The 20,955-nt window shown below is 35.2% G+C and overlaps 3 protein-coding genes across 3 annotated transcripts; 2 read left to right on the plus strand and 1 right to left on the minus strand.

Moving 5' to 3' along the window:
- The first annotated feature begins 7,963 nt into the window (after positions 1 to 7,963).
- LOC129870031 (putative glycine-rich cell wall structural protein 1) lies at positions 7,964 to 9,059 on the plus strand. Its single transcript, XM_055944608.1, has 2 exons — positions 7,964 to 8,024; positions 8,503 to 9,059. Exons 1-2 carry the CDS (start codon positions 7,976 to 7,978, stop codon positions 8,985 to 8,987), a joined length of 534 nt encoding a protein of 177 aa, XP_055800583.1. The 5' UTR covers positions 7,964 to 7,975; the 3' UTR covers positions 8,988 to 9,059.
- A 940-nt stretch (positions 9,060 to 9,999) lies between these two features.
- On the plus strand, positions 10,000 to 11,360 carry LOC129871155 (chlorophyll a-b binding protein 5, chloroplastic). Its single transcript, XM_055946040.1, has 2 exons — positions 10,000 to 10,210; positions 10,592 to 11,360. Exons 1-2 carry the CDS (start codon positions 10,065 to 10,067, stop codon positions 11,241 to 11,243), a joined length of 798 nt encoding a protein of 265 aa, XP_055802015.1. The 5' UTR covers positions 10,000 to 10,064; the 3' UTR covers positions 11,244 to 11,360.
- A 3,116-nt stretch (positions 11,361 to 14,476) lies between these two features.
- LOC129870993 (F-box protein At3g07870-like) lies at positions 14,477 to 15,448 on the minus strand. Its single transcript, XM_055945859.1, has one exon. The coding sequence runs from the start codon at positions 15,446 to 15,448 to the stop codon at positions 14,477 to 14,479; it is 972 nt and encodes a 323-aa protein (XP_055801834.1).
- Between the last annotated feature and the right edge of the window lie 5,507 nt (positions 15,449 to 20,955).

Raw genomic sequence — 20,955 nt, forward strand, 5'->3', positions numbered from 1 at the left:
TATAACTCTCTTTGTATTCTTACTTTCTCTTTCTGGATGATTTAAATGAGGGCAAGAAGCCCTCTATTTATAGGAGAATAAAACCGCGTAAAATTATTTTACACGTTTTCAAAACGCGTATGTTCAATTCAATAATGGAAGGCTGCAACAAAGTCATTAGGGAGGCAGCCTTTTTGACTTTGTTGGCCTCCTTTTTTGACTCTGTTGGCCTCATTTGTTGACTGTCTTTCATTTTCCCACTTGAAGATTTAATTGAGAATCAATTAAGTCTTCACACCATCCTTTCTACCCAATTACTATAATGTTACGTTTCTGCTAGGCCAATAGAAGATCAACACCATATGAACTTGTTACTGTTGATCGGCTTCGTAAACATATCTGTCAGGTTGTCATTAGTGTGAATTTTCTGAATATCCACACTGCCTTCTTCCACCTTCTCACGAACGAAGTGATACTGAACTCGTATGTGCTTTGTCCTTGAATGAAATGCTGGATTCTTTGCAAGATGCAAAGCGCTTTGACTGTCACAAAACAGAGCAACCTTCTCTTATTTGTGCCCAAGCTCCTCTAGTAACATCTGCATCCATATTGCCTCTTTGCTAGCTTGTGTAGCTGCTACATATTCTGATTCCGTCGTAGATGTAGCCACGATAGATTGCAGTTTTGAAACCCAGCTTACAGCTCCTCTAGCAAGAGTAAACACATAACCTGTGGTGGACTTACTTTTATCAAGATCACCTGCATAATCCGAATCAACATAACCTTTAACAGTAAAGTCTGATCCTCCATAACACATTGTAACATCTGAGGTACCCTTGATGTATCTCAGTATCCTCTTAACAGTATTCCAATGCCCTCTTCCAGGATTAACCATGTACCGACTAACTATTCCCACTGCTTATGCAATGTCAGGTCTTGTACATACCATGACGAACATTAAACTTCCCATTGCTGATGCATACTGTACTCGAGATATCTCCATACTCTCTGCTTTATTTCTAGGACTCATACTTGAGGATAACTTGAAATTAATAGGAAGTGGGGTAGAAATTGACTTACAGTCTTGCATCTTGAAGCGTCTCAAGATTTTCTTCAAGTAGTTCTTTTGAGAAAGCCAAATCTTCCTATTATTTCTGTCTCGGTGAATTTGCATCCCTAGAATCTTGTTTGCTGGTCCTAAATCCTTCATTTCAAACTCCCTAGCCAACTGTGCCTTTAAATTTGTGAGACGATCTTTATTGGGGCCTGCTACCAACATGTCGTCAATATACAACAGCAAAATAACAAAATCGTCATCACCAAATCTCTTGTAATAAACACAAGGATCTGAGCTACGTCTGTTGTATCCAAGGCTTATAATGAAGGAATCAAATCTCTTATACCAACATCTCGGTGCCTGTTTGAGACCGTATAGAGATTTGTTCAACTTGCAAACTAAGTTCTCTTTTTCCTATTCTTCAAAACCTTCTGGTTGGAACATATAAATTTCTTCTTCAAGCTCTCCATGAAGAAATACATTTTTGATATCTAACTGCTCCAAGTACAAGTCAAATGTAGCACACATCGCCAGGACCACTCGAATTATTGTGAGTCGAACCACTGGAGAAAATATCTCATTGAAGTTGATACCTTCTTTCTGAGCGAATCCTTTCACCACCAATCTTGTACGATATTTCTCCACTTGATCATTACCAGTGCGTTTGATCTTGTAGACCCATTTGTTTCCAATGGCCTTCCTTCTTTGTGGTAATTAAACAAGATCCCATGTTTTATTTTTATGGAGAGCTTCAATTTCTTCTTGCATTGCTGCCACCCACAGAGATGATTCTTGGCCTTTCATAGCCTCGTGAAAAGTTAAAGGCTCACCATCTTCTGTTAGTAGACAGTATGCAATATTACTCTCCATAGAATAATCTGAGTGCCAAGCTGGTTCTCTTCTCTCCCTAGTTGACCGTCGAACTTCTGGAGTTTCGATCTCAGCTTGCTCTTGTTCTTCGTGCTCTGGTGCTGCTTCAGAAGAAACTGGAACTTCTTCTATTTCTTCAACTTCAACTATAGTAGTCTCTGATTTTTCTTTTGAAGTGCTACCTTCTTTTGCATGTATCTTGTTTTCAACAAATACAATATTCCTGCTGATTACCACCTTGCGGGCTGTGGAATCCCACAAGCGATACCCCTTGACTCCATCAGCATACCCTAAGAAAATGCATTCCGTAGATTTTGGATCCAATTTTGATTTTTCTTGGGTGTTGTACATAACATAAGCAGGACTTCCGAATATATGTAAGTGAGAATAATCAGCTGGTTTTCCTGTCCACATTTCCATTGGCGTTTTCAGATCAATTGCGGTTGATGGTGACCAATTGATCACATAACAGGCGGTTTTGACTGCTTCTGCCCAGAATGGTTTTTCCAACCCTGCAGTTGCCAACATAGCTCTTGTCCATTCCAACAAAGTTCTGTTCATCCGCTCTGCTACTCTATTTTATTGTGGAGTATATGCCACCGTGAACTGCCGTTTAATACCTTCTTGTTTACAGAAGTTATTAAATTCATCACCAGTGTATTCTCCTCCATTATCTGTCCTCAAACACTTGATCTTTTTCTCAGATTCAAGTTCCACACGCGCTTTGAATTCTTTGAAAACTGAAAAAACATCTGCCTTCCTCTTGATTGGATACACCCAACTTCTTCTGGAGTAATTGTTGATAAATGACACAAAATATTTTGCTCCTCCTAGAGACTCCATCGGTGCTTGCCAGATATCAGAGTGGACCAGATCTAGTATTTCCTTGCTTTTAGCAGAGGAACTGCTAAACTTTAGTCTATTTTGCTTACTGGTAACACAATGCTCACAAAAGGGTAGTGAAACCTTTTTGAGCCCTGGTAGAAGTTTTTGCTCAGCAAGAATCTTCAAACCTTGTTCCGACATATGGCCAAGTTTACGATGCCACATCATCGTTGATTTTTCAAATGAACTTGCTGACGCGGTTGATGCTTCTCCTTCTTGGTGTATTTCACCTTTAAGCACATATAGATTTGCAGCAAGTTTTTCTGCTTTCATCACTACAAGCGCTCCTTTGGATATTCTCATGACTCCACCATGAGTCTTATACGAACATCCATTATCATCTAGTTGTCCTAAAGACAATAGATTCTTCTTCAAGTCTTTTACATGTCGTACCTCCTGGATGGTGCGAACCGTGCCATCATACATCTTTATTTTGATGGACCCAATACCAATAACATCCAAAGCATGACCGTTTCCCATGAACACAGACCCTCCTGAGATAGGATTATATTGATGAAACCATTCTCTCCTGGAAGTCATGTGCCATATTGCTCCTGTGTCCATGATCCAGACATTAGCAAAACATTTTTTGCCTTCATTATTTGATATTGCCTCACTACATAAAATATCGTCATCATCCGAGGTACATGCAACATTCCCTTGAGCATTTGATGGCTCAGAGTTTTCACTCTTCTTCTTGAACCGACAATCTTTCTTGAAGTGCCCTTTCTTGCCATAGTTGTAGCACTTGATATTCTTCTTACTTCTTGATTGAGATCTGCCATGATTGTGACTCCCACTAGGGCCACGTTCCGTTGGTCTTCCTCTCACCATCATCAAAGCTTCAGCTTGCTGCGAACTTGCTTGTCTATCTTCCTTATTTTTGCGCCGATTTTCTTCTTCCAAGACAGCGGCTGCAATTTCATCGAAAACCAGACTGTCTGTATTGTTCGTTAGGTTGATGATGAGTTGATCATACGAGTCAGGTAGACTTTAAAGTAGAAGCTCCGCACGTTCAGTCCCCTTTATTTTGCAATCTATTATTGTAAGTTGCGAAAACAGAGTATTTAAAGTATTGATGTGTTCAATAACTGACATGGACTCTAGCATTCGAAGAGTATACAATATTCTTTTTAAGAAGATTTTATTATGTAAAGACTTGGCCTCATACAACCCCATAAGAGTAACCCATATTTCCTTCGCCGTCCACTTTTTCGCTACACTAGACAACACTTGATCAGCTAGTGCCAAGTGTAGATCAGCAACTGTGTTGCTGTCTATGTCGTTCCACTTGCTGTCATCAACAAAATCTGTGGTCCTGCCTTCAATTGCAGCTAAGCAATTGTCTTTTCTCAGTATTGCTTTTATTTTCATTTTCCATAATGAGAAATTAGTCCCATTGAATTTCTCAACGTCAAACTTTGTTGTACTCGACATTGTTATTTGCTTCACACCCTTTTAGATCGTTTCTGAATATTTTTGCGAACAATCGTGACAAACTGTACCGTCACCGAAATTTACTATTCACGTGAATAGTACTATTCACCAAATTTTACTATTCACGAAAAGTTACTATTCACAGATAGTACCTTCGCATAAAATAGACAGAATAACCGAGGGCTCTGATACCACTGTTGGGGTGAGGAAGCACCACAACTAAAGTTTGATATGATGAAAATAATGAAAATAAATTGGACACGAGAATTTTACGTGGAAACCCCTCTAACTGATAGAAGGGAAAAAAACCACGGGGTAGAAGGATCTCACTATTATAATATGGAGTACACAGCTCTCAAATACAAGGAGAAAACAACAATTAACACTTCTCTCTTGTAAAAGGAATAGCTACTAAAGAGGACATTCAAGACTAAAATATTTATCTTGGTGTATAACTCTCTTTGTATTCTTACTTTCTCTTTCTGGATGATTTAAATGAGGGCAAGAAGCCCTCTATTTATAGGAGAATAAAACCGCGTAAAATTATTTTACACGTTTTCAAAACGCGTATGTTCAATTCAATAATGGAAGGCTGCAACAAAGTCATTAGGGAGGCAGCCTTTTTGACTTTACTGGCCTCCCTTTTTGACTCTGTTGGCCTCCTTTGTTGACTTTCTTTCACGTACTTCATAGGTGACTCAACAATAGCCATTTTGTTTGGGAAACTTTCGTATAAGTCTGTTCTTTCTTTTAATCTACTATAAAGGTTCTAAATTGACTCCTTAATATTAAGGATAATTACATTCTTGAAAGGATCAAGAGCTTTATCCTCTCGCATAAAGTCTAATGTTCAATACCTTCCTAGAATGGGATCATATCCACTTTCTTTTGTCAGCCTCAAAAGATCATCATCATCTATCAAAGGTAGATGATCTTTGCCAACTTTCTTCAGGGGAGCAAAGAAGGAAAAAAGAAGTATCATTGGCATTAGATCAAAAATGGAATTTCAGAATACTTTAGTGCCAAGATATGGTGGAAATGCAATACCAAAAAAGTATCATTACTCATAAAGAATAATGTTGATATCATTATGTCTAAAAGAAGGCAAAAGTCACAAATCAAGAATTGAGGCCATATTAATATCTCACAAGAAACTGTTATAAAAAACATTGTTCTTGGGCAACTTAATTAGTTATCAGAATTCAGAGATTAAAAGTGAACGTTCCACCAAAATATTTTCTTAGAGAAAGCAGCTTTAACTTATACACACATACAGTAAGCACCATACAAAGGATATACATCCTGCACGTCATTTGTTTTTTGGTCTCTGATCAATGATACCACTCTTTGTTATTATTCTCCACAGACTCGAACTTGTCTCTAACTAACTGTTGAGGCAACTGTATCTCTATTTAACGTACCTATTTGAGTTACAAACATCTTTTCGTATGAAGCTGAGTTTTGGGGTCGTTGCAAAGAATATTTTGTTAATTATTTATAAATAGGATAGGTAGTTAGATAGATTCTTACCTCAAGACGTTTCTTGAAACAACGACAACAAACTCAATTTAATCCTGCAAATGGAGTCTGAGTAGGATGATTTGTATGCAGCCTTACTCCAAATGGCACACCTCGTGTCATTCCTCCATTTCCCGCTAGTTCTTGTAAACTCACCTGCACATACAAGTGTAGAGTGAGCACATAAAACACACGTGCATAGCAGCCGCATCGATTGACCCTTAACTGAAGTGATGGCCAGAGTGCTTACTTCTACACACAATTAGTAATCGACTCAACATGATTATATATATAACTAACCTGGATAATGAAATTAATGAACATGAGAGTTACAAGAACTAATGATCATATAAGTTATAAGAACTAATAATCATCTTTTATTTACCACAATTAATATCCACTAACATATGCATTTAATATTTTATTTTAATAATAAAATGCATATACACCAAAAGTAAGTTTATGTTAAGCGGCTAGCTATTTGATAAAACGGTTTTTACGAAAAATCACTATAAAAAAAAATATATGAATAAATTATCAAAAATCCTTTTAGTTTGAGTTTTGTCGTCTGAATGCTCAATTCAGTGGCATTTGTTCGTTACATCTAATAGGCATCACATGAGTAACAAAAGAAAATTATATCTCTAGTACCTATCTTTCATTGATGAGACTAAAATTGAAATGTACTCTAGGTATGCAAAATTCTTATGCCAATCAAACTTTGTTTATTTCAATTGTGTATGCCAAATCTAATCCTTGAGAGATCTCAAAAAATTGAAGAGGAGTGAGGAGAAATACCTGAATTCTCTAGATCAAATAGTCTAATTCCTTCAAATCCACATAATTAATCAAGAAACGATGATTGGATTGAGGCAAAGCTGTTGAAGACTTTTACCAACAATTATTCTCTCAAGAAAACAACAAAGTGAATAGTGTTTTGTTGGAAAATAAGTAGGGTTTCTTACTTATTTTTTAGTGTATGATAAGTAAACAAGAAAATATTATCACAAAAATATTTATATATAATCTAGTAAAACTATATATGGGCGAGAAGGGGTGGGGAGTGGTGGTTCAGGGTTGGAAGGTCAAGTGGTGGTAATTGAAAATGTTCGGTGAATGTGCTCAAAATGTCACTTATAGAACTTGATTTTCTTTATTTTTATTAGGAAAAAAATTTAAGGAGCTTGATTTTTCTAGAGAAATTGATTTTTCAAAAATATTTTGACCAACCAAATATGAAAAAAATATTAAAGTAAAATTTGTACCTTTTTAATTTTTTTGTTTCATGAAATTTCCTTATATAGAGCTTCGAATTTTTAAATATGTCGTGATCTTTTTGTCAATTATTATTTTCACCTTGACCAGCCAATTTTTTATATTACATATTTTTGTCCCCATGCCATTCATACAAATTCATATGGACTAATTATTTTTGAAGGTCTTCGTTGACATATTTTAAAAATACATGAAGTAGCTTTAGTTTTGGCAAATGATTTAAGAGAGTTTATTATTCCATTTAAAAGGCGAATATCCTATTATTTTTCACACTTAAAAGATTAAGAGAGTTAAGTGAAATTTATAGAGCTTCGTACTTCATTAAGATTGGTAAAGTAAAATTTAGTCCCCATTATTTGTATTTATTTCTGTTGAGGATTTTCACTAGACAGACGTATAGTGATATAAATAACATAAAACGCAAGATGCAATTTCCTTTAGTAACCCTCTTTCCTATATTGATGCATGGTCAACTACATTAATTAATTTTGTAAATATTAATCAATTAATGGTACTTTTAATAATTGAGTTAATGAATAAAATATTTTCCATTACACTAGAATTTTGAGTTATAAAAACTTAACTCCACTAAAATTTACACTAAAACTTCATTTTTGCTAACTTGATTATCTAAGTGATTCTATTATTATAAGACTTCAATAGTTGTTTTAAAAAATGGATACAAATATGCAAATAATGTTTTCTACTATCAATTAATAAAGCAAAACGCTAGATATAATTCCCTATCTTAATTAATTAATGTTCACCTACGTACATTCACATTATTATATTTTATTTAACGTTTTAGGTTTGTATATTAATTAATTGTACTTTGAATAGTAGTAACTTACCAATATTCCATTAATACCTTGAGGCTTCAAGGTACCTATATATAACTTCCTTCCTATGGATATATTTTCATAATACCTCAAATATTAATATTTTAACATTTTCATGGCTACTCCAACATTCAGCCTCACAAAACAAAGACCACGAAAGCAAAGTAAGATACATATTAATTCCTTTTCTTTCTTATAATATATGATAGTATCAGTTAGTTTTTGATAATTGTAGATCAGAAACTATCTTTCTATCTTTACAAGATAGGAATAAAACAAGTACACACTATTCTTTCTCTTGATTCCACTTATAAAATTACACTGAATGTGTCTATGATGTCACATGTTTATAAATTTGTTTTTGTTGGAATTTAAAGTTTATTTCTGCTATAAATTATCCATGCAATAATATAATGAGGGCTTAAATTCCTTAAACGTTCTTTATTTCCCAAATCTATTATTTCCTAACATCTTGTTGATGTACCATATAGATAGGATGGATCTAGTACACAATATTAGTATAACTACATCTTTTATATAAGACAAATCAAATATGTATAGCATTTTTGTATATTTTTTATTTTTTTTTTATAAAAATTTCTAATTCCGTGACTAAAAATTGTGCAATTGTTTTTTATGCAGTGGTGACAATAGGTGCAAAAATGTCATGGAAGTTGATGTTTGTTGTTATTTTGGGAGTTTTAGTGCAAACTTCCTCTGCAAGGAAGCTTCTTAGGAGGGATTTACTCAACTTCAACGGTTTTGACCAAATTTTAGGAGGTCTTGGTGGCGGCGGTGGTGGAGGCGGCGGTGGTGGCGGTGGAGGTAGTAATGGTGGATTTGGTGCTGGCTACGGATTTGGCGAGGGTCATGGATCAGGTGCAAATGATGGATTTAACCAAATTGTAGGAGGTCTTGTTGGCGGCGGCGGCGGTGGTGGTGGCGGCGGCGGTGGAGGTGGAGGTAGTGATGGCGGATTTGGTTATGGCATTGGATATGGCGGGGGTCACGGATCCGGTGCAAATGGTGGCGGTGGCGGAGGAGGGGGCGGTGGTGGCGGTGGCGGTCAAAATGGTGGTAGTGGTTTTGGTTTCGGACATGGGTCGGGCCATGGTGGTGGAGATTGATCCCACAATTTGCTCAAATCTTATTTTTATTATTATTAAATATAATAATTAATAAGTAAAAAAGCAAATAATTTGCTATAGTGTCCTATGGCTAGTGATTTTTGAATAAAATTTTGTTACTACAAATTTTAATTTTTATTAAAGACATCGTGACAATTTGATTTGATGTAATTCTACTCTTGTTTTGACCAATTCAGCTATTATAGTAATGAATATTTTTTAATTTACGATGATAAAATAATTTGATGATCAAAAAATCCACTATAAAATAAAAGTAAAATTTGTGTATACATCAATTTTTTCAGACTTTACTTTAAAAATTACATCAAATATAATTTTATTATTGATCAAAAAATTCACCATTCAAACAATAGAATTATGAGTTCAAATTTTATGTGGAAGTATATGTATAGAATACATCTTTCTATTGTATCCATGAAGAACTAAAATTTTAATTTTTAAAAACTCACTAGACCAAGAAAAAAGAAAAAAGAAGAAGAAGAGGGGACTCTATTAGCCAGGAAATAAATTTCATTTCCCTGGTGGGGATATCTTCACATATTAACAAAATCTTTGTTATGTTCATGACTTTCGAGCTATTTAACGATGAAGTTTGTTGCTAATTTGTATGCTTCGTACTTATTGAACACGTGAACATGGTCCTTTTTTTATTTTTAATAATTATGATGTTTGAGTTAACTTTTACATTCATCAAATGATTTTATGAAATATCTGTCATCTTTCACTAATAATATATACTATATAATAGATAACTCGATCCGATCCACACGAACATGGTCCATTCTGAAAGAAACAATCTCAGCCAAGAGATATTTGACAGCCACGTGGCAAACCAAAGACCTCACTATTTCAACTATTAAAAAATCACAAGGGAAATCCAAATCCAAAATACATTAACCAATAAGCTTCTGCTTAGGTGTATATTTTTTGATTCTCAATATCCATTAATTTTCATATAAAAACCTTCATTCCCAAGCTATTTAATATATAGTACACTTCTTCATATTGCAAAATTAGCATCATCTCAAAGAAAAGAAAAGAAAAAAAAGGATAAAAATGGCCACTTCTGCAATTCAACAATCTGCATTTGCTGGCCAAACAGCACTTAGGTCACAAAATGAATTTGTTAGGAAAATTGGTAGCTTTGATGGTGGACGTATCACCATGAGACGTACTGTCAAAAGTGCACCACAAAGCATTTGGTAGTTTCTTAATTTCTTATATATATTTTTTTCAGTCATATTGCTAATTTTCAATGAATTATTCATTGTTCATTTAGTTATGTTATTATTTCAAGTTTTAAAGAAATGGTTACAATGCAAAATCTTGACATAATTATGTCAAACACTTTGTGACTTAAAAATGTAGTTATATATAAAGATAATTTAGTGCACTAAACGTTTATTATGCGTAAAATTTGAATAAAAGGTTAGGTCACATTAGATTTAATAAACACAAGTTTATCTTGCATTTCTGCGAGGGAGTACTTAAGATATTTGTGGAGAAAGAAAAATTGTAATTTGGTACATCAAGAGCTTGATGATATAGATGTTATAACTAAAATTTGTGGTTTGATGAAATAGGTATGGAGAAGACAGGCCAAAGTACTTGGGACCATTTTCTGAGCAAACTCCAACATACTTGACTGGTGAGTTCCCTGGTGACTACGGGTGGGACACTGCTGGACTCTCAGCTGACCCTGAGACATTTGCTAGGAACCGTGAGCTTGAGGTGATCCATTGCCGTTGGGCCATGCTTGGTGCTTTGGGATGTGTCTTCCCTGAAATCCTTTCCAAGAATGGTGTTACATTCGGTGAGGCTGTTTGGTTCAAGGCTGGATCTCAAATTTTCTCAGAAGGCGGTCTTGACTACCTTGGTAACCCAAACCTTATTCATGCACAGAGCATTCTTGCAATTTGGGCAGCCCAAGTTGTGCTAATGGGGTTTGTGGAAGGATACAGAATTGGTGGAGGTCCACTAGGTGAAGGCCTTGACAAGATCTACCCAGGAGGCGCCTTTGACCCTCTTGGTCTTGCTGATGATCCTGAGGCATTTGCTGAGTTGAAGGTCAAGGAAATCAAGAATGGACGATTGGCTATGTTTTCGATGTTTGGTTTCTTTGTTCAAGCTATTGTTACTGGAAAGGGACCAATTGAGAACCTTTACGACCACATTGCTGATCCAGTTGCCAACAATGCTTGGGCTTACGCCACAAACTTTGTACCCGGAAAATGAATTTACTACTCTCTAATCTGTAAAAAATGTGGAGCTACTGCATGTTTTTTATGTATTATATATGAACTTGCTAGTAATATTATATGCAAAAGCAACTATTACATATTTTTCAATTCAGTCTCTCTATCTCAAAGAAAATTATTAGAAGCTTCCTCTAATTTAGAGTTATAATTTTGTAGAATCATTCTAAACTATGCATACCACCAACATTTGAGAATGATTCAAACTAATTACTCCTTCTGTTTCAATTTGTTTGTCTTATTTTTCTTTTTAGTTTGTTTCAAAAAGAATTTTTCTTTCCTTTTTGGCAACTCTTTAATTCCAACTTTCCAGGTGACATGTTTATAATCGACATTTTGGTATATTCTACGTATCTTTAGTTTAAGACCACAAGATTCAAAAATTTATTTACTTTCTTAAACTCCGTGTCAAGTTAAAACCAGATAAAGAAATTGAAACAGGGGAAGTATTGATTGGATTATAAAAACTACATTGCTTGTGAAGAAATCAGTTATGACTTGAAACAGAACTAGCTTTTTGGTAATTCAGAAACATATAATATCTGATGTTTACCAGAAAACAATAGGAACTAGACTTCCGTAGGATATCAACATGAACGAGCTTAAGTTCTATGAAATCTCAGTACAAAAAAGTATTTACAGAATTGTGTCGCTTATAAGGTAATTATACGTAAATCTCCATGATAAGCGTTACTTAGGAACCTGGCAGAAATGGTAACGAACTTGCTATAACAAGTTAAACTACACTGATATGATCGTGCAAAAAAAGTATCGTGTGCCTACTATAGATGGAGAGAAGTATCAACCTCAGGATTCTCATATTTAAATTTAGGTTTCAACGCCCGCCATGAAGGCTGAGGCTTTCTTGCTTGAAAACCTGTGTTTTTGCTGTTCAAACTAAGTTCAAGAAAGAGCTTATCTTGATCAGATTCCAGTATTTCCGGTTGAAATATTAGTTCGCGTGTGAATTCTGGCTTGATAGGGACATAATTCTTGGTTTGTGTCATCCCTTGAGGCTGTGAGAACAATTTTTTTGTTCTGTTTTCTCTCTGCTCTTTTGATTTTTCTAATTGCCTGAATCTTTCTTGTAGCAGTGCAACTGAAGAACTATTCTGGCTTCCCATGAAGGACTAGGAGCTCGTTTTAGAGGCGTAATTGAAGCAAACAAACTAGTTCATGCCACGACAATCTATATGGAAGGGCAGTTTCTATAATGCCATGCTTTTGAGAATGAAGAAGAAGAGAGATCTTCTTTTTGCTTGTTATGAGGGCTTAAAATGTGCATATATAGGAAGAAAATGACTAGTTTTTGGCATTTTGTTTATTGAAATTTCATCCATGATGTAGAAAGGGAGCCGAACGGGCGACTAAGGAACAAAGTCCAAAAAAGAAAATGTTAGAATGCATATGTTAGAAAACAGTATGACCATTTTTTGCAGAGGAAAATGGTAAGGGGAAGTGTCCAAATGGAGGAGTGTAGCATTATTTGAAAGGTTATGTTTGTAGGAAAGAAGGGTTTGGTATATTATGTCGGCTAAGTGTCTTCGTTGGCTTTTCATGTACTGACAGTGTAAATAATTTTTATACTATCATTGTAATATAATTAATCTACACTTAGCCTGCCTTATTTGTTAAAGAATGAACACGAAAATTGACAAAATTTTTAAGTCATCTAACATCCTTTAAGGGGATCAGAGAATATCGAAGTTTTTGAGATCTCTTGCTTTTTTCTACATTGTAGGCACGACAATGTGGTGGACATATTGATGAATACAACAATAATAACTATGTTTCAGTGCTAAACAAGTTGCAGTTAGCTTTATGAATCTTCACTGGTCGTGTTTCTCCACCGATGATTTTACCTTATCGGGTGGATATTTGGATGAATAGTGATCAAAATTTGGGGTCTATTGACTTGCTAATGTTGATGTGCATAATTTGACTTTGCCAATTAGTTAAAAAAACAAAATAGAGAGCACTAAGCAGCCCCTTTAAGCTATAAGACTATTACAATAAGAAACAGATTACCGGATAAAATATCAATGGGAGGCCTAACGAGCGTCAATGGTTCACAGTCTGACTGTTAATTCAAGTTACCTTTTCAAACAGACAAATTTTCATTTCTACTTATTTCTGGATGTGGATATGGTGCTTTACCCATAGACACTTCTCCAGCTCTCGCAAAAATTGTATGGGAGTCGCCCTTGAGGGACTTTCTGAAATAAAGAAGTCAAAAATGGTGGTTTGGATTGGCAGAAAAAAGTGAAAAGGAGGTCAAAAATGGTGGCTTGGGTTGGCAGAAAAAGGTGAAAGGAGGATGCAACTTCTTGGCAGAAAACACATTTTCTGCCTTTTGACAAATTAACGCGTTTTCACTTTTTGACAGAAATGCGTTTTTGCTCCTATAAATAGAGGACCTCTTGCCCTCATTTATATCATCCCAGAAAGAGAGAATAAGAATACAAAGAGTGCTATACACCAAGATAAATATTTTAGTCTTGAGTATCCTCTTTAGTAGTTGTTCCTTTTACAAGAGAGAAGTGTTAATTGTTGTTTTCTCCTTGTATTAGAGAGAAGTGTACTCCATATTTTAATAGTGAGATTCTTCTACCCCGTGGTTTTTCCCCTCTATCTGTTTGAAGGGTTTCCACGTAAAATTCTCGTGTCCAATTTAATTTCATATTTATTGTCATATCAAACTTTAGTTGTGGTGCTTCCTCCCCCAACACTTTCTGAACGACCTTTTCTTTATGGTGCCTCAATCATAACTATATGTTCAAGGTTGATATTAAACATAGAATGATATATTCAGAAGATCACATATTCGTTGAACATTCACTGAATCAGCACCTTCTTTTGTATGTTACATACAACTACTTGACTAATTCAGAAGACAAAGCAACAAAGTACTAAGATTGAAGAACAAAATGAAATGTCATTAAACATATATGACTAAGCATTTGAATGAAGGTTTTTGATGATCTGGATACGAAGTCTGCCTTTTTAGGAAGCGCTTTACCACACTGTCCGACGTGAATTCAGATTTAGTCAGGCCCCAACGCGTGTATCGTACCCCTGGAAAGAACCCCAAAAAAAGTTTTGATGATCTATTTCTGTACATATTCAAATGGATTCATTAGCAAATGTACAGGGTTTGGACCAAAGTTATTGGGTTCTGCCGAACCCGTTCTTCCCATGGTAGATTTTGATGATCTAATTTTGTAAAAGATCAGGAGGTGGAATATCAATCCAATTAAGACAACCAACATGAACAAATGTTTGAAACAAATTAGGCATCCCTTGAAACCTTAAAGTCCTAAAGAGACGATTTTTTGGATCATATGAAACAAGATTTCCACCTTTGTACTCCAACAAGATCTCTCCATTCTTCAACAAACATAAAACTTTCACCAATGGTTGCACATGTTGTGTTACAGAATTTGGATTTGGTGTATAAGCCCCAATTCTAAACTCTTTCATCCAAGATTCTTTCACATTATATTCTCTCATTACCCAAATTTCAAATCCCCCCCCTTTATAGTGAGGCAAAGTTAGAGCAACAGCAAGACAATCTCCAAGAACTGCTAGATGATACTGAACAATTCTTGGCTTTACATTAAAATCAACTTTTGGTACTTCACCAAACACGTCGTCAGCCAAATCAAACGAAATGATAAGCCTATCACGACGTCCATGATACTTACCAAATCGAGTCAACCAATGCATCTTCCCGTTCAACATAATTCCTTCTGAACTCTGATCAAAACGATAAACAACTTCACCAACACTCCTCCATCTGTTGCTACTACCAAGACTAAGTACTTGAACATCTGATTTACCAAAGAAAGGAACTCGAAACCTACGATAACGACCAGGGTCATTATAATACACGTTAGCATAGTTTATGATCTTGATCACCTTGTACTCTTTGGTAACATGATTAAAACCAAAACCAAAAACCAATTTTTGCACCTCGAATTCGATTGATCTAGGGAGCTGTTTGTAATCCCTTGTAAAAGGATTGTACACATAAAGTGCATCACTAAACAGAGAATCACATATGCATAATAGTCCTTGACATGAACCAACTACTTTAAATTCAGGCACAGTGTTTGCAAAAGGTGTCCTGATTTTCCTCACAACACCGCGATGATCGAAAAATTCAAGAAAGCAAAGCTGATTCATTAAAGGGTAATCCGCGTGTATAATAATACAAGGATCGGTCTCTAATGCGCGAAACATGTGTTGATTCAAAAGGTCTATGTCATGTAACAAGTTGTAAAATGATTTGCAAGAAAACTTGAATTGGACTAAAGATGTTATGGGGAGTCTTGAAGCTATGTCAAGGACAATTTCTTTAGGTAGGGAATTAAATCCATATATTGGAGAAGTTTGATCAGATTGAAATTTGTGTTTCTTGATTTGTCTATCCATAAAACAGAGAAAATTAGGCACACAAAGGTAAGTAGAAGGAATTTGGAAATGGAGGAAATCAAAATGTTTGACAAAAGAACTATAATAGTTGTTGAGTTTTATGGACTTCTTGTTTTCGAAACAAAGAAGTATAGCATATTCTTTTGGACAACTAAAAGCATATTCGCGTTTATGCTTAGCCTCGTCCCGAAAACGCCTTTAAAAAACTGATATTTTGGTTAGTTTGTGCCCCTCGACTAATTCCACATGATACCTACTACCTCGCACCAGCATCAAATGTCAGGTAGCTCTATCCACCAAAATTAGAATGGAGAGGAAGAAATTATCTAGTGTTTTTATTTTATCTCTAGGGCCAGAGCTAGCAAGGACCAAGGGGTTCATCCGAACCCCCATCGACGAAAAATAATACCGTTTATACATGATTAAAATTATTTTTTAGTTATATATAATAAATGTTCAACCCCCTTCAACATCTTCATGTGTCTACTTTTTATATTTCGAATCCCCTTAGTGAAAATACTGACTCCGCCACTAAATCCTCTACTGAAATTTGAACATGAGGCCTCACAATTCTCAATTCAATTCATTGACCACTAGGTCACATAAATGAATTTAATGTAAATTAGGGATATTGTGAACCCTCATAGTTTAAATATTAAACTCAAAGACGAAATAAGAAGATTTGGTATGGGGTCAGTCGACTAAATATATACTTAAATTAAATTCAAAACCCAATTATTAACATCCAATGTTATTTTCCTACAATTTAGAACGCATAAAGTTTAATTTTTTATTTCATCAATAAAATTAGCATAAGGAATATAAGTCAGGGGGATTTTAAAGTATTTTCCCTTTAAAAATAGTCTTTAGAAAAATAAGAATTTTTAAAGCAAACTAGATATATCAAGAATTTGGCATAGAGTATGGAATCTTTGGGTTGTCCTAACACGGCATCAGAATTTGTTGAGTATTTATTTATATATAATTAGTTAATAAGTATGGGCGTAATTTGAACGCAATTACACAATTTGACTTGTTTAAGTTTAAACTATTTTCATATCCTTAATCCCCCCCTTCTTGATCATCAATTATTTTATTGTTTAGTGTACATAAAATTAAATTTTAAAATTAAAATACATTATATTTGAAAAAAATAAATCATTTTGTCGTTTGAAAAACATCCATGGTTTCAAATTTGGGTGTTAGATTTCAAATTAAATTGGACTTCAATTTTAGGATTTACAACAAACTCAGCGGGATCTATGAAAGGTGTTGTATGTGATTTAGGGATAAGGCATACTGTTAATTGTTGAGTAAAGAGCTTGATTCCTCCCATCTTCATTCCCATTTTTATCTTTATCTTTTAATTACTTGTAATTTTAATATTTTCATTATTATTCAATAGTTTAAGTATTACAACTGCAAATGTAATTGTGTTCCGTCCTGTTCTTATTAATATAGTGAGGAATTCGAATTTGTTATAATTTATACCCTAACCTATTCATTCTTTTGCAAATTTGCAAAGATGCTCTTTCTTACAAATCCGCATATTGCGCCTCCCTGTTTGACTACGTTTTTAAATCGCATTTTGTTCTCTTTTTGACTACACATTTTGTAGTATTTGACTATCTTGCATTCTCCCACTTGAAGATTTAATTGAGAATCAATTAAGTCTTCACACCATCCTTTCTACCCAATTCCTGCAATGTTACATTTCTGTTAGGCCAAAAGAAGATCGACACCATATAAATTTATTACTGTTGATCGACTTTGTAAATATATCTGCTAAGTGTCATTAGTGTAAATTTTATGAATATCCACACTGCCTTCTTCCACCTTCTCACGAACAAAGTGATACTGAACTCGTATGTGCTTTGTCCTTGAATGAAATGCCGGATTCTTTGCAAGATGCAAAGCACTCTAACTGTCACAAAATAGAGCAACCTTCTCTTATTTGTGCCCAAGCTCCTCCAGTTACATCTGCATCCATATTGCCTCTTTGCTAGCTTGTGTAGTTGCTACATATTCTGCTTCTGTCATAGATATAGTCACGATAGATTGCAGTTTTGAAACCCAGCTTACAGCTCCTCCAGCAAGAGTAAACACATAACATATGGTGGACTTGCTTTTATTAAGATCACCTGCATAATCTGGATCAACATAACCTTTAACGGTAAAGTCTGATCCTCCATAACATATTGTACATCTGAGGTACCCTTGACATATCTCAGGATTCTCTTAACAGTATTATAATGGTCTCTATCAAGATTAGTCATGTATCGACTAACCACTCCCATTGCTTGTGCAATGTCAGGTCTTGTATATACCATGACGAATATTAAACTTTCTACTACTGATGCATATGGTACTCGAGACATCTCCATTCTCTCTGCTTCATTGCTAGGATTCATTCTTGAGGATAACTTGAAATTAATAGGAAGTGGGGTAGAAATTGACTTATAGTCTTACATCTTGAAGCGTCGCAAGATTTTCTTCAAGTAGTTCTTTTGAAAAAGCCAAATCTTCCTATTATTTTTGTCTCGGTGAATTTGCATCCCTAGAATCTTATTTTCTTGTCCCAAGTCCTTCATTTCAAACTCCCTTGCCAAGCCTTTAAATGTGTGAGACGATATTTTTAGGGGCCTGCTACCAACATGTTATCAACATACAATAGCAAAATAACAAAATCGTCATCACCAAATCTCTTGTAATAAACACAAGGATCTGAACTATGTATGTTGTATCCAAGGCTTATAATGAAGAAATCAAATCTCTTATACCAACATCTCGGCACTTGTTTGAGACCGTATAAAGATTTGTTCAACCTGCAAACTAAGTTTTCTTTTCCTTATTTTTCAAAACCTTTTGGTTGGAGCATGTAAATTTCTTCTTCAAGCTCTCCATGAAGAAATGCAGTTTTGACATCTAACTGCTCCAAGTACAAGTGAAATGTAACACACATCTTCAGGACCATTCAAATTGTTGTGAGTCGAACTACTGGAGAAAATATCTCGTTGAAGTCTATACCTTCTTTTTGATCGAATTCTTTCACCACCAATTTTACACGATACTTTTCCACTTGATCATTACCATTGCATTTGATCTTGTAGACCCATTTGTTTCTAATGGCCTTCCTTTCTTGTGGAAATTGAACAAGATCCCATGTTTTATATTTATGAAGAGCTTCAGTTTTTTCTCGAATTTTTGCCATCCACAGAGATGATTCTTGGCTTTTCATAGCCTCGTGAAAAGTTGAAGGCTCTCCATTATTTGTTAATAGACAATATGCAACATTGCCCTTCATAGAATAATCTGAGTGTCAAGCTGGTTCTCTTCTCTTCTTAGTTGATCGTCGAACTTGTGGAGTATTGATCTCATCTTGCTCTTGTTCTTTGTGTTCTGGTGTTGCCTCAGAAAAAACTGGAGCTTTTTCTATTTATTCAACTTCAACTGTGGTAGTCTCTGATTTTTGTTTTGAAGTGCTAGCTTCTTTTGTTTGTATCTTGTTTTCAACAAACACAACATCCCTGCTGATTACCACCTTGCGGGCAGTGGGATCCCACAAGCGATACCCCTTGACTCCATCAGCATATCCTAAGAAAATACATTTTTGGATTTTAGATCCAACTTTGATTTTTCTTGGGTGTTGTACATAACATAAGTAGGACTTCCGAATATATGTAAGTGATAATAATCAGTTGGTTTTCCTGTCCACATCTCCATTGGCGTTTTCAGATCACTTGCGGTTAATGGTGACCGATTGATCACATAACATGCAGTTTTGACTGCTTCTGCCTAGAATGGTTTTTCCAACCCTGCAGTTGCCAACATAACTCTTGTCCTTTCCAACAAGGTTCTGCTCATCCTCTCTACCACTCTATTTTATTGTAGAGTATATGCCACTGTGAACTGCCTTTTAATACCTTCTTGTTTACAGAAGTTATAAAATTCATCACCAGTGTTATAGTGTATTCTCCTTTATTATCTGTCCTCAAACACTTGATCTTTTTCTCATATTCAAGTTTCACCCGCGCTTAGAACTCTTTGAAAATTGGAAAAATATCTACCTTTTTTTTATTGGATACACCCAACTTTTCCTAGAGTAATTGTCGATAAATAACAAAAAATATTTTGCTCCTCTTATGGACTCCATCGGTGCTTTTCAGACATCAGAGTGGACCAGATCTAATATTTCCTTGCTTTCAACAAAGGAACTGCTAAACTTCAGTCTACGTTGCTTACTGGTAACACAATGCTCACAAAAGGGTAGTGAAACCTTTTTGAGCCCTGGAAAAAACTTTTGCTCAGCAAGAATCTTCAAATTTTATTTTGTCATATGACCAAGTTTACGATGCCACATCATCGTTGATTCTTCAAATGAACTTGCTGACGCGGTTGATGCTTCTCCTTCTTGGAGTGTTTCACCTTTAAGCTCATATAGATTTGCATTAAGTTTTTCCGCTTTCATCACTACAAGAGCTCCTTTTGATATTTTCATGACTCCACCATGAGTCTTATATGAACATTCATTATCATCTAATTGTCCCAAAGACAATAGATTCTTCCTCAAGTCTTTTACATGTCATACCTCCTGGATGGTGCGTACCGTTCCATCATACATCTTTATTTTGATGGACCTAATACCAATTACATCCAAAGCATGATCGTCTCTCATGAACACAGACCCTCCTAAGATAAGATTATATTGATGAAACCATTCTCTCCGAAAAGTCATGTGACATGTTGCTCCTGTGTCCATGTCCAGATATCAGTGAAACCTTTTCTGCCTTCATTATTTGATATTGTTTCACTACATAAAATATCGACATCATCCAAGGTACTTGCAACATTCCCTTGAGCATTTAATGACTCAGGGTGTTCACACTTCTTCTTGAACCAACAATCTTTCTTAAAGTACCCTTTTTTTCTACAGTTGTAACACTTGATATTCTTCTTACTTCTTGATTGAGATCTACCATGATTGTGACTCCCACTGGGGCCATGTTCCATTAGTCTTCCTCTCACCATCATTAAAGCTTCAGCTTGCTGTGAACTTGCTTGTCTTTCTTCCTTATTTTTACGTCGATTTCTTCTTCTAAGACAGTGACTGCAATTCTAGACTATTCGTATTGTTTGTCAGGTTGATGATGAGTTGATCATACAAGTCAGGAAGACTTTGAAGTAGAAGTTCTGCACGTTCAGTCCCCTCTATTTTGCAACCCATTGTTGTAAGTTGTGAAAATAGAGTATTCAAAGTA

Source organism: Solanum dulcamara, chromosome 10, assembly GCF_947179165.1.
Source record: "Solanum dulcamara chromosome 10, daSolDulc1.2, whole genome shotgun sequence".
In the NCBI taxonomy this organism is placed as follows: domain Eukaryota; kingdom Viridiplantae; phylum Streptophyta; class Magnoliopsida; order Solanales; family Solanaceae; genus Solanum; species Solanum dulcamara.